This window comes from Sorex fumeus, unplaced genomic scaffold, assembly GCF_029834395.1.
Source record: "Sorex fumeus unplaced genomic scaffold, SorFum_2.1 ptg000063l, whole genome shotgun sequence".
NCBI lineage: Eukaryota > Metazoa > Chordata > Mammalia > Eulipotyphla > Soricidae > Sorex > Sorex fumeus.
In genome coordinates, this window is record NW_026606120.1 from 35,957,093 (window position 1) to 35,970,902 (window position 13,810).

At 51.4% G+C, this 13,810-nt stretch overlaps 1 protein-coding gene across 1 annotated transcript in view; it reads left to right on the plus strand.

The window, feature by feature from the left end:
* Positions 1-13,810, plus strand: part of SLC12A8 (solute carrier family 12 member 8) — a 142,263-nt gene that overhangs the window by 85,188 nt on the left and 43,265 nt on the right. Inside the window, exons 8-10 of the mRNA XM_056126484.1 lie at positions 6,311-6,398; positions 7,685-7,772; positions 11,824-11,970. Coding sequence (XP_055982459.1) covers positions 6,311-6,398; positions 7,685-7,772; positions 11,824-11,970 — 323 coding nt within the window. The remainder of the gene's footprint in view (positions 1-6,310; positions 6,399-7,684; positions 7,773-11,823; positions 11,971-13,810) is intronic.

Below are 13,810 nucleotides of genomic sequence, written 5' to 3' on the forward strand. Positions count from 1 at the left end.
GCTCCACTCCCATCCCTTGAGGCCCCGTGTGTCTCGTCACTTTGGACCCAAACCTAACTGTCCAATAGCCTCTGGAAGATGGCATCCACCAAGCTGCCTAGGGGGATCAGGTGGAGGGACAACACCCTTTGCCTCCTGGGGTGGCCTGGCAACCTATTGCGCGGTCCACACGCATTTCTGCCAAAAGTTGCTGGGTTTTGAGATTGGTTTCTGAGTCTCAGGGAACATGGCCGTTAATCAGCTTGATCAGGAGCCAGAGAGGCCTTGCCTCCAATTATACAGCTGAGCCGGAGGTGGTTTGTGGGTGTGTCTCCCACATACCTAACTTTTGGCTGTTTACTTTCTTGGTAAACTTGGCCCCAAGTTTTTGGGGTCTGGCCAAAGGCACAGCAGCAATTTTGGGGTATCTGGAAGTCTGAAGGCGCCATCATGCTGCTGATGCACTCGCCTTACAGGTACAGATTGACCTGCTGGCGGCACCATACCCCCGACTTTATCTTTTCTTATGGCCAAGTAACATCCCATTATGTAGATGGATGTATCATAGTTTTTGTAATCCAGTCATCTATTCATGGACACTTTGGTTGTTTCCAGGTTTTGGCTACTGTGGATGGTGTGCAAGGAGCACACAGCTGCAAATGTCTTTTCTCCATTTTGTTTTTGGAAGTTGGGGTGTATTCTGTGAAGCAGTGTTGCTGGGTCCAATGGAAGCTCAATTCCTAGATTTTATTAGGAATGTCCATATTGTTTTCTAGAAGGCTGGACCAGTCGGCATTCCCACCAGCAATGAATGAGAGCTCCTTTCTCCCCACATCCGCACCAGCACTGGTTGTTCTTGTTTCTTTTGATGTGGGCCAGTCTCTGTGGCATGAGATGATAGCTCATTGTTTTTTTTTTATTTGCATCTCTCTGATGATTAGTGATGCAGAGCATTTTTTCTTGTGCCTTTTGGCCATTTGCATTTCTTTCTGAGGAAGTTTCTATTCATCTCTTCTCTCCATTTTTTGGATAGGGTTAGATGCTTTTTTCTTGTAAAGTTCTGCCAGTATTCATAGGCTTTTGACCACACCCCTGGCCCCTCTTAGGGGCTGTGCTTTTCTGCTCCCTGCACCCCATGACCAGATCTGCTGGGGCATCTGTAGACTGAGAGTGTGGTGCAGAGTACAGAGGTCACTGATGGACACCCAGAGGAGTGCTGAGCCCACTCTGAGCACTGGCAGCTTCCATGGGGGTGAGGTGAGCTCAGAGTGAGTCCCAACTGGGACTTTTTCCAGTGCCATCCTCTTGCTTTGGGGAAGGAACACTTCTACCCCTTACCCTGCTCAGCTCATCACTAGTGAGAGGCAGGTGAGTTAGGTCACTTCAGACCCAGGTACCAAGGAGAGGAAAACTCCTGGGAAGAACAGACAGACTGGCTGTGGGCAACTGTCCTGGGCTTGTGAAGATGCTTCGCTCCGGTCCTGCACCCCACCAGCTGTAAGGGTGGGCCGGGCCAGGCCAGGCGGGGCCTGGAATACTCTGCATTTGCTGCTTCTTTAACCACTTTCTTTGGCCTCCCTAGACAAACATGTCTCATAGGGAATAATAAATACTAGTATATGAAGTACTGTCCCCCTTGTCCCCCATTCCCATCTCTTTCTGGAAGGGACAAGGACTGCTTGTGCTTGGCCATACTCAGCACACAAGTGGATAATGCTGACGACATGTGAGTGTGTGCCTTAACCCACCCCCTCTCTCCAGCCAGAAAGGAATTCTATTACAGGTTAAATGGGGGTGTGGGAATGCCAAAGGCCACTTAGCGGTTGTTTTGGGTATTTTATAGTTGTTTTTTTTTTCATTTTTACTAAACCTAGAATTAGTGGAATATTACTAAATGGGCTCACATTAGAAAAGGAGTTCACAAGTCCACAAAGACACTGAGAAAGAAAGAAAGAAAGAGAGAGAGAGAGAGAGAGAGAGAAAGAGGAAAGAAGGGAGGGAGGAAGGAAGGAAGGGAGGGAGGAAGGGAGGGAGGGAGGAAGGAAGGAAGGGAGGGAGGAAGGGAGGGAGGGAGGGAGGGAGGGAGGGAGGGAGGAAGGAAGGGAGGGAGGGAGGGTACAGGGCACCAGTAGCCTTTAGCAGAATGTTTGTGGCTGTCACCCTTGTGATCAAGAGCTGAACTATTGCTGTACCTCTGGCCTCCCAGTATTGGAGTCACTCTACAGATACACAGACACTCAGTGGCACACACAGCACAACAGATACACACAATAGACATAGACACACACAGACACAGATACAGACACACACAGACACTCTCTCTTGCACTCACACTGGAAGCTTGGGGATCTGCTTGTTTTCCTCTCTGCCTGGGCCGACTGTCCCTCAGCCCTAGGCCTTGGCCCTGCCCCGGTCTTTCCCCTCCCTCCAAGATGGTCCTGAGTCTCTTCCAATTCTGTGTCGAGATCCCCAAAGAAGGACATTTAAAGGTGGGAGTCACTGATTGACTTGTGAACAGAAACGAAACAGCTCTCTTAAATGACCATTCATGCTAGTTGTATAATGTGTATACTACATACATCCTTATAAATAATTTATGCTTGCTAATGATACAATCATAAACAGCATAAAAATGATATATTTTGTAATTTCATTTAGGGAATTAATTTATAATTTAATCAGATTATTTGCTCGAGCGGGCCCAGTAACGTCTCCATTGGAGACTTTGTTGTTACTGTGTCTGGCACATCGAATACTCTCGGTAGCTTGCCGGGCTCTCCGAGAGGGGCGGAGGAATCGAACTCGGGTCGGCCATGTTGGCCGCATGTAAGGCGAATGCCCTACCCGCTGTGCTATTGCAACAAAGTCTCCAATGGAGATGTTACTGGGCCCGCTCGAGCAAATCGACGATCAACGGGAGGGCCTTTACTTTACTTTTACTTTAGTAACAACAAGTCTCAAAATGGAGACGTTACTGGGCCCGCTCGAGCAAATCGATGAACAACGGGAGGACAGTGCAGTGCTATGATAAATATCATATAACTACCATTGTGATGTAATGGCGCATCATGCATCTGGCACTCTGCCGTGCCCTTTGCATAGAGCCATTTGTTCCCCCTTCCCATGTACTTGCATTTACCTTTTCCTTTGTGGCTGCTGTCGCAGTGACTGGAGTCTCATGCCTGGTTGAGCCTTGTGGCGGGTACGCATAGGTGTGGTGCCCTCATGGTACGTTCGCTCAGACATGTACACAGCTGGCTCATGGCAGAGATGTTGCAGCTGGAGTATGATGGCAGAGCCGCTGAGATCGAGGTGGGCACATGTTGGTGGCACGAGAACCCCTGTATATATCCCTGGCCCCTAATATGCATTTTAAACAAAAAATGCCCTTTTTTTTTAGTTTGTTTTCTGTGTTTTTGTTGTCATATCCAAGAAATCATTGCCGAATCCAATGACATGAAGACTTTCCCCAGGGTTCTCTTCTTAGAGTTTTGTATTCTTCACTCTATTTTTGGGTGAGGATTGGGTCCCATCTGGTGGTTCTCAGGGCATAGTCCTGGTTCTGTGCTCAGGGATCACTCCTGGTAGGACGTAGGGGACAGGGTAGTGCCGGGGATTGACCCTGGCTCAGCTGCGTGCTTAGTAGGCAGGCATCTCAATCCCTGTGCTATGGTTTTTTTTTTTCATAATCGCTTTTTTTTTAATTAGTGAAACACCATGAGGTACAGTTGTAGACTTTTTCATGCTTGGGTTTCAGTTATACAGTGATCGAGTACCCATCCCTCCACCAGTGCCCATTCTTCACTACCGATGATCCCAGTACCCTCCCACACCCACCCCGCCCCTTTTGCTCACTCTTTCCTTTAGGGTGTGGTAGTTCGCCATCCCTGTCCTATGTTTTCAGGGTGCCCCACTCACCCACCCAGGCCTTTCGAAGTGACTTGCCCTTGGGTCCAGAATGATAGTACAGTGGTTGGCCGTTTAATTTAGAAGTGGCTGGCCTGGGTTCAATCTTCAGCATCCTATACGGTCCCCTGAGCAGCACCAGGAGCGATTCCTGAGTGAAGAGCCAGGAGTAAGCCCTGAGCACCACAGGGTGTGGCTCCAAACAAAACAAAGCAAAAAGATTTGTACCTCATTTCAAAATAGTCATAGAGAAAGATGAGTAAGCAGTCAAATGAAAAAAAGATCTATTCTCCCATCGCCCAAAATAACTTTGCTCACATTTCAAAATATGTTCGCTCGAGTTCTCTTTCTTATGCTTCTAAAGTTTTCTTTTTTGAACAGTGGAATCAGACCATATGTTCTGTTTTCTAATATGCCTCTGAAAATGAAATAATTACTTTTAAAATATCTTCCCAAGTCACAGCCTCATCTGGGCCTTGTTGGGAACCTGATATTTCCTGAAAGATCTTGCACGTAGGCAGCCAGTCATCTGCAGACAAGACATTGTTAATAATTTTTCACTTTTTGGGTGGTGGGGCTTTGGGGTCACACCCAGCAGTGCTCAGAGATTCTTCTGGCTCTATACTTGGGATCACATGGAGAGACCCTGGGACCATATGTGCTGTGGGGATAGAGCCCAAATCGACTGACTGTGTGCCAGACAAGTGCTTTACTGGCTGTATTATCTCTCTGCCCCCCGCAAACTTCTATTGTTATTTTAAAAATCTTTCTTCATGTCTGTGACTGTTACACGGAGGATAAAGCCCTGGTAGTGGGATTGCCTGGTAGTGTGGAAGCAGCTTCCAGATTTGGTCCATAGTTGGGGCTCTCTCTGAAGTATCCCTGCCATGCTGGCCCTGGCGTTGCCCTCACCTCCCTTCACCTGGGAGCCCCGGATGGAGCCGGGAAACGCTGAGAGTTTTTTTCTGAGTCAGACAGACAGGCCTGACCCCAGCTCGCCTGGTGAGTATCAGTTTCCCTTTCTGTACATGGGGACTTCCTTCTACGTGTCTTTCTTTTTTATTTTTTATTAGTAAAATACCGTGAGGTACAGTTGTAGACTTACAAATTTTGTGCTTGGGGTTCAGTTATACAACGATCAAATACCCATCCCTCCACCAGTGCCCATTCTCCATCACCACTGATCTCAGTATCCCTCCCCCCCTCCCCCCCTGCCATGGCAGGGCGAAATGAGTCAGAAAGAGAGGGACAGACATAGAAAGATTGCATTCATCTGGGGAACATAAAGTAACAAAATAGGAGACTAACACCCAAGAGTGGCCGAGATTAGTACCAGGAGGTTTGCTCCATGGCTTGGAGGCCAGCCGCACATGCTAGGGGAAAAGGCAGCTCAGATAGAGAAGGGAGCACCAAATAAAGGGTGTTGAGAGGATCCTCCCAGGATGAGAGATGCGTGCTGAGAGTAGACTATAGACAATATGATTGCCACTCCTTCTACGTTTCTGATGTGACTGTTGAGTAATTTCCCTCTAGAGGCACCCTGATCTATTCACGGTAGGGTTTCCTGCACACACCCTAACAATACCTCAGCCACCACCAGTGCATCAGCATATAGTCCCAGGGTCCTGCCTCACCCATCCCCTCACCATGATAGGCCCCATTATTTAAAAAATGCACATAAGATATTCAGAATTGGCTGTGTGTTGAGGAACGTTCATACGAATTGGGTCGAAACTTCTCCTGCCTCTCAGCTGTGCAAACCCTCTTTCAAGGCTAAGTCTGAGAAGATGCGCTCGGCCCTCTGTGAGGTGTGGGCCGCACTCCTGCTCCCAGCACACGGTCTGCTGATTTCAGTGCCTGCCCACCCATGGGGCTCATCACTGCTTCCCTGAGTGTGCAGGAATGGAGTGGGGGGTATGGGGAGGGGGAGGAGGGGGAGGGAGGGGAGAGGGCAGGGGGAGTGGGAGGAAGGAGAGGGGGAGGAGGAGGAAAGGGGAAGGGAGAGGAGGACACATGACTGTGTGTCGGTGGCACTGGGAGTGTTGGGGTGGGGGCTGGTTCTTGCACGTGTGTGGCTGGGAGCAGCCCTGGGTGGGACCGGCCTGTGCTGAGAGGCTGAGGGCTTTCCCGGGCCCTGTCTCAGGGTGCTGTCTCCGAGGAGCAGCCCTGGGCGTGGGGACCCTTGTCCAACACCTCCCTGCCCCTCACTTCTTTGCTGTGGGCCTGAAGATGCTTTTGTAGGAAGTTTCCTCCTGGGCATCCCCCGGCCTATAAAAGGCCTTTCATGGCCCACAGATGCCTCCCCGTTGCCAGGGTGATGGAGAGGTGGGCTCACAGAGCTGTGGGCCCACGTCCAGGACGGGGGTATTGGATGAGGGGATTCCCGGGCCCAGAGCTCACCCTCTGCCATTTGGGTGTCTTGCAGGCGTCATGGCCGGCTTCAACATGGCAGGCGACCTCAGGGAGCCTGCGGCCAGCATCCCCCTGGGCTCCCTCGCAGCTGTCGGCATCTCGTAAGTGCCCTCCTGGCGGTGGCTGGGGAGAGGGAGAGGAGCGCCTGGCAAGAGAGAAAGCGTCCTCGTTTGTTGCCGGTGGCCCAACTGTGACCATCCGCTTCGCATGCCAGCCTCCTTTGACACCCAGCCGGCTGGAAAATCCGCGTCTGGGCCCCCGAGGCGCTCCCTTCCCAGCCCACCGGGAACGCCGCGAGGGAGGGTCGCTCTCAGGGAAGGTCCTTTCTTCTCCCTTCCATCTGCTTCCCTTGGCCCCCACACCCCTATTCCAACTTGGGGATTTTGGGGGTTGGTAGTGGTGTTAGCCACAGAAGTTCCAGGGTCGTTGGAGGAGCTTGAACACGATGTGAGCACCCGGCTTAGCCCTCTGGGCCTCCGTGTCTTTCCTGTGGAGATTCTGCATGTGCCTTCTGAGGAGGAACTCAGCAACAGACCCCCTCAGCCCACTTGCCCCCCCCCACCCCCAACCCACGGGCTTCCTGGGCATAGTTCATAGGCCAGCAGGCCGGTCGACTGGGCACTGTTGCCTCTGTTTCTGACCTTCCAGAACCTTCTGGAATTCCCTCCATACCAGGAAACTGCTCTGCCTTTATCAGGGAAATGTGAAAACCACGGGCAAGACAATAGCCTGAGAAGTGAGAAGCGCCTGCGTTATTTTAACCATGCTACTTAGAAAAGATCAGGGTATCTATTTCTTAAGTGGCTCTTGGCTTTTTCCCAGAGCTGGACACAAAGCTGGTTTGAATAATGGCAATTTTCCTTTGCTCTGCAAAGCAATGTGAAGGTACCAGAGAACTGGTGTGGGGACGGAGAGAAAGGGTTTGGTGACGGCAGGGGCTGGGCCCTGGAGGAAGCTTTGGCCAGATGGGAACGAGGCTGCAGGGCCGTGTGCTTCTTCAAGGTCATGGGCAGCAGGGGACAGACCCAGGTCACTGCTGGTCGTGTCACGCTTGGCTTGGCTCTGTTGTCCCGAGCCAGGAAACAGCAGGACCCTGAGGCCTTGTTCTGCTGCCGCAGGCTGAGGGGCTGAGAGATGAAACAGTGGCGCTTTGGGGAGGGGCAGGAAAGCTCATAGCTGGTGTCGGAACACTGTCTGTGTGCAACCCTATCATTAGTAGCATAATAGACCACAGGACCTAAAATAAGATACATTTTTTTCAAATGCAAAAATAAAAAGAAATATTCTGAAAAGTAACATACGAGCGCCCCTCCCCTTGCGCCTCAGCGAGTGGGTTGGCGGGAGGCAGGCAACGGGAGCAGCTGCCCTCAGGTTGGCTGTCTTGCAGGTGGTTTCTGTACATGGTCTTTGTCTTCCTGCTGGGCGCCATCTGCACCCGAGAGGCCCTGCGCTATGACTTCATGATCGCTGAGAAGGTGGGTGAGTCCCGCACTGCCCAGCAGGCACTTCCTGGGGGCTCTGCTTCTGTCACCGTCACAGAGGGCAGCTTCTGCCGGGTCCACAGGGGACTCCAGGTGGCCGGGCTAGGGCTGGCACAGCACACGGTGCTGTGCTGTGGGAGGCATGGGGACCGTGTACACGCTCCTGAAAAGCTAGAGAAGGTTGTTGGTAAAACAGCCCCCAAGGTGCAGAACCAAATCCTGAGGGCATTGTCGTTTTTCACGTCTAAAGTCTGGACAGAAACAAAGAGTCTGGCTGCCTGAAAGCCTGCTGCTCAGCTAACGCTTTCCCCGACAGCCCTTCCACATTGCTGACAGGAAGCAACGGGGAGGAGGACTGAGGAAGCCCAGGCAGAGACAAGCAAGGCCTCCCGCTGGCCCTGGGGCCCTGAGAGCTCCCAGCAGCCATTTGACTCCAGTGTCTTTATTTCTAGAGCTGAACAGATGAGGGGATTCCTCACCTCCACAGACTCCCCTCAGCCCACGGCCTCGCGTCAGCCAAGGACACCGGCTTGGTATCCCTAGAACCTGAGAGAACAAATTTTACAGATGCCGTTCTGGAAATCGCCCGCCCCTCCAAAAGTCAAACTTCCCTTAAATTCCTGGAGGAAAAGTAGACTGAGGATCCTGAGAAGTTGGCTTATCCTAGAAATGTCAGGCTTTCCTGGCTGTCAGAGAGCGGTGGTTGGGTGAGGGGGTGTGTCAGACAGGTCACTCCTCCTCTCAGAGTGAGCCCGGGGCAGGGAGGTTGCCCGCCCCAGGCAGAAGTCGAGGCTTGACCCTCTGGGGCTGCTTCTGGGCTGGTCTTCCAGAAACCAACAGCGATTTCTAGAAGATGTGTGGTCCCCGTGTCAAAGGTGACAGTGTTCTCTGGAGCTTTTTAGGTGGTGGAGGGCAGCGCTGAGGTGGGGTATGGCCCTCCCTGCAGGGCCCAGGACCAGTATCATAGGAGCTAGGTGACCGGCCTTGAGGCCGCAGGACACCCGGCAGCTTTTTCTCCAGAGCCCTCCATGTCCATACTCAGCCAGCCTCGCTGCCCTCTCTGTTCAGCATGGACCCACACACCATCCCCCTGGGGAGAAATGCCCACTCTGTTCCTTATGGATCATGGCGGCCAAGTGAGAGGAGAATGTGACCGAAAGCTGAACTGTGGGTGGATGTGTGGGACCAGGGCAGAATCAGAGAACTTGGGCCAGGGAGATGAACCAGGGATGTCTCAGGCTGCTGAGATTAGAAGGGTCTCGTGATGTGTCACTCAGTTAGGTCAAGGGGCCACAAGAGCTAAATGAGGTCAGATAGGCACCACGTAAATGACTTCCAGGAGTACAGACCTTGATGGGGGGAAATATGCTATAGTCGGATCGTGAAACCTCTTTGAAGCTCAGTGATTGTTGGGATAGAGCCCCACAGCAGAGAGATGGGGCTGTTTCCATTGGCAGTTCCTAAAGAAGAACCTGGAGTAGTTCACACCCCAGAGAGATTTTCAGAAACACAGAGCACTTTTTAAAATTTATTTTCTCTAGGCACTGTGATTTACAAAGCTTACACTGTGACTTGTAATAGAATTCCAGGCATTCAGTTTTCAACTCCAAACCTGCCACCTGACCCAAGGTTCCTCCCCTCTCTCACCCAAATTCCTTAGTAAATTCTTTTTTTTTTAAGTTACTCATTATAGTTTGGGTTACATGTTTTCAAGTGTTGAATTTTATGGGTCTTATCCACATATCCACATAATCCACCAAAGTGTCAAGTCCAACAGGTGTCTGTTGTCCTTGACCAATGCCCTCATGTTATCGTCAGTGCCCTCCTCATTACACCGATTCTCCCCCACCACCATTACACACACACTCCCCGTCCTTGGCATTCTCATCTCTGTGATCTAGGACCAAGGATTATGGTTTGCCGTTATTTAATACCTTCCATTCTCTTGTCTTGTTTCTCTAAGTATTCCACATCTAAGTCAGAATAATCATTATTTGTCTTTTCCCCTATGGTTTATTCTTTCAACATGGTATCCTCCAGTTCCATCCAGGTTATAGGAAGCCCACATCTTACAACTGTAGCAAGATTCATCTTATAACGGCACAGTACTCCATTGTGTACCACAATTTCTTATTCATCCATTTGTCATTGTATATTTGTATTGTTTTAAACATCCTGATTCTTGTATTAATTGCTGCAGTGAACATAGGTGTGTAGATAGACTTCAGAATTAATGTTTTTGTCTTTAGGGGGTAATACCGAGATGCTAGATCATATGGGAGCTCTATTTTTAGTTGTTTGAGAAATAGAGAGTGCTTTGTGATGGCTCAAACAGATGCATGGCCAAGGACACTTTAGTTTTCCCCCTGAGGAACTGTGAACACACATCTGCCCAAATTAATTCTCACTTCCAGCTGCCCCAGCAGTTAGCCACTTCATAGTCCCATGTGACACGAGAGGAGGAAATCCTCCGAGAGCTGCAGCACAGCCATTTACTGTGTTGATGAAGACCTGCCCTGTGTCACCACTGTTATGCCATGTTAAAATCACGCCCTCATGCCTCCCCAGGGGAGAAAGGGCTGTTAGAAAGGTTGAGGAAGGATTCAGGCAGGAGGAGGACAGTAAGGAGTTTCTAGAATTTAGCCAGACATGAAGATCGGCATTTGCTTTCATTTTGAGAAAATGGACTGGACCAATAGTTTCGGAGCAAGAGTGGCAAGTGAGCCAGAACCATAAGGAGCTCCTGTCTGCTGGCTGGTGGAAGGAGAGTGAGGGGATCAGCGTAGGCCAGCATGTGGCCGCATGGCGGCAGCTTGGACCCCTGCAAGCCGGCACGGAGCACAGCAACTGCTCTGTCTCTGCTCTTCGTGGCGGTGTCTCGTGGGCCCGTCATACACTGAGCATCAGCCAGCACTTCCGCTTCCCACATCAACACTGCGTTGGCCCCAGATGTGTGAGGGTGTGGAGCAAGGCCTCCGGACCAGCAGGAGAGACAGGATGGGAGCTCTCCATCAGGCTGAGGTTCTGCAGAGCTCGAAACTGCACCCACTGTGGCGAGAGGCACTGGGGGGAGGGGGAGGGGGCATGGAGGAGGGAGGCTAGATTGAGTCTTAAGACACCACTGGGAGTTTGAGACTTAACCAACAGTGAACGCTTAGCAGTGTGGTCAGAAGGCTCGGCAGGCTGGGGAAACCTGCTGATGCAGACTGAACGGGGCGGGGGGGGGGGGCGGCCTGGGAAGGACACGGCAGAGGCAGCCTTGGCTCTCTGTGCTGGAGAGGGCATGATGGGACGCACTCAGGGAGGGGCTTCCAGCAGAGGCCGGGGTGTTTCCCCATGGGTGGAGCTGGGCAGCGGGCGGCTAGTTAGCGTTGCAGCTGGCCAGTGTTTCTCAAGTTGTAGTCCCTCGGCCATTAGTATCCGCATGCCCCTGGGAAATGGGATATCTGAATTCTTGGGGCCTCACCCCAACCTACTGGAACAGAAACCTTGAAGTGGGGTCCAAAAATCTTAGTTTTATGATTTCTCTCTCTGTCTCCAGATGAGTCTAGCGTACACTCGATTTGAGACCTACTGGGTGATACAGGGCATGCTGAAATAGCAGGGCAGGAATGAAGGGGGCAGCCACATGCAGGAGGTCGGATGCAGAGCAGCAATGCCCACCTGTTTACCCTGTGGGTGGGGCACCTGTCCTGCAAACAACTCCACAGGCCATTCGCTGCAAATTCACTCTCAATGAAGGGAGAAACCAGTGGGGTTTGTGTGTGTGTGTGTGTGTGTGTGTGTGTGTGTAGGATGGTTGGGCCACACCTGACAGTACTCATGGCTGGATTCTAGCTCTGTGCTTAGCATCACTCCTAGTGGTGCGTAGAGGACCGTGTGTAGTGCTGGTGCTGAGCCCAGCCAAGGCATTATCTCTACTAAATCTTCATCCCTCAGCCTTCTGGCTCCTGCAGGACCAGTGGCTGAGACATGCTGATTCAGAGGGTGGTGAGAGTGGGACAGGGAGTGCAGGGCAGACCTCTCCTGGCATCTTCTCCTCCAGGTATCCCTGGTGGGCGTCCTGTTCCTCCTGGGCCTTTACATCTCGTCCCTGGCCTCCTGCATGGGGGGCCTCTACGGGGCGCCCCGGATCCTGCAGTGCATCGCGCAGGAGAAGGTGGTACCTGCTCTGGCCTGCCTGGGCCAAGGGGTAAGTGGCCTTTGGGGAATTGTACACTTGTCTGGGAGCTTGATGGGGGGTCGGGGGGGCATGAAATTGACTCCATCTTTCTAAGCGAGCCACCATTCATGCTCTCTGGGTCACAGTGTGAAGGCAGAGCTATTTCTCTCACCCGTGTTCTCTGGGCTCAGCCTCCTCCTGAACATGGGTCCCCCTCTGTCAGCGTGGCCTCTTGCACTCAGTGTCCGGGGACATTGGACAGTGGGCAGGTCACGTGCCTTCCATGTGGCCACATGGTGATCCCTAAGTGCAGAGCCAGAAGTGAATCCTGAGCACAGCTGGGTGCTACCCACAAACAAATGAAAGCCCCTCAAATAGATTCAGTTATTTATTTATTTATTTTTATATTTATTTATTGAATCACTGTGGGAAAAGTTACAAAGCTTTCAGGTTTAAGTCTCGGTCATGCAGTGATCAAACATGTTTCCCTTTACCAGTACTTTTCACCACCAAGAACGCCAACATACCCCCTCAACCCTCCCATTGCCTGTGAGGCAGATGAATTCTACTTAATTCTCTATCTACTTTGATTACATTATTTTGAAAGAAGATGCACCATTATTGTTCAGAGTTTACACCCAACAATCAGAACTGCTGAAAAGGCATTGTGAAATAATTTGTTTTCTATAGCTGGTTATGAGAACCATATGATGTTACGCGGTCGCAATAGCAGCCACACGATTTTAGATTTCTGATATTTTACTTGTTAAGCCTGGAGGGATTTCTGCCAAGAGCCAGATAATTACGAGATTGGTTTCTGTGGCTCTGGAGCCATGGCCGTGCCAGAGAGCCACTCATGGGGGACAACTCGTGACCTCGGTAGGGCATGAAGGACGAACTGGGAACAACCCCCTTCCCATGAGGTTGCAGTTGCCCCGTAGCCGCTGGCTCATACCTGGATTTCCAAAAATCTCCAAGGCGGCCGCCATCTTGCTGCCCAGGGGGAATAAGGCAGAAGGGAGCAACACCCCTTCCCTCCCGGGGAGGCATGGCACCGTGGATTAACACATAGTCTATTCAGTTTTCTGCCGCAAGCTTCCAGGCTCTGCATTAAGTCCTTGTGCCTCTGGAGCCATGGCTGTGCTGGAGAGCCGCTCGTGGAGGGCAACTCGTGACCTCCATAGGGCGTGAAGGACGAGCCGGGAACACCCCCATAGATTCAGTTATTAATGTTACAAACCCGTGCTCCCTCCAGAAAATGTTGTTCTTAAAATAAAAATAGAAAATGTCAATATAATAATTACACATCTTAACATTTCTCTTGGCAGTTAAAGACAATTAAACACATTTACAAAGTATACTTAATCTGGAAGGAGCACAGGCCCCCCACTGAGCATTTCCAAGTATGGCACAAAGATGATCCCAGAGCAGTGGGAAGCTCTCTGTCCTGGGGTCTCCTTCCTGGGCGTTGGCCAAGGACATTTCCCCCACCTCTGCCCCGGGCCCTGCTTGTCAGCTGCTGTCATCTCTAACATGCTGGGCCCCTAGAGCCCCCCACCCCTCCTGTCCCAGAGATGCCCCCACCCCCTCCTGTCCCACACATGCCCCCACCCCCTCCCATCCCCAGTCCTCCTCTTGCTGGATGCCACAGGCCAGAGCACCCTCCCCACCTCTCCCCTGCCCCTAGGTCAGCACCCCTGGGTAGGAGCAGTGAGTGCCCGCTCTCCAGCACCTTTCAGGTGGAAAGGCTGTGATTCTGTTTTACATATTTTTATTAAGTAAAATAAACATAGAGTTCAAAACGTTAAAGTGATATCAAGGGCATACGTTGAGCTTTTTCCTCGAATCATACATTTTCACTTTCCCCTCC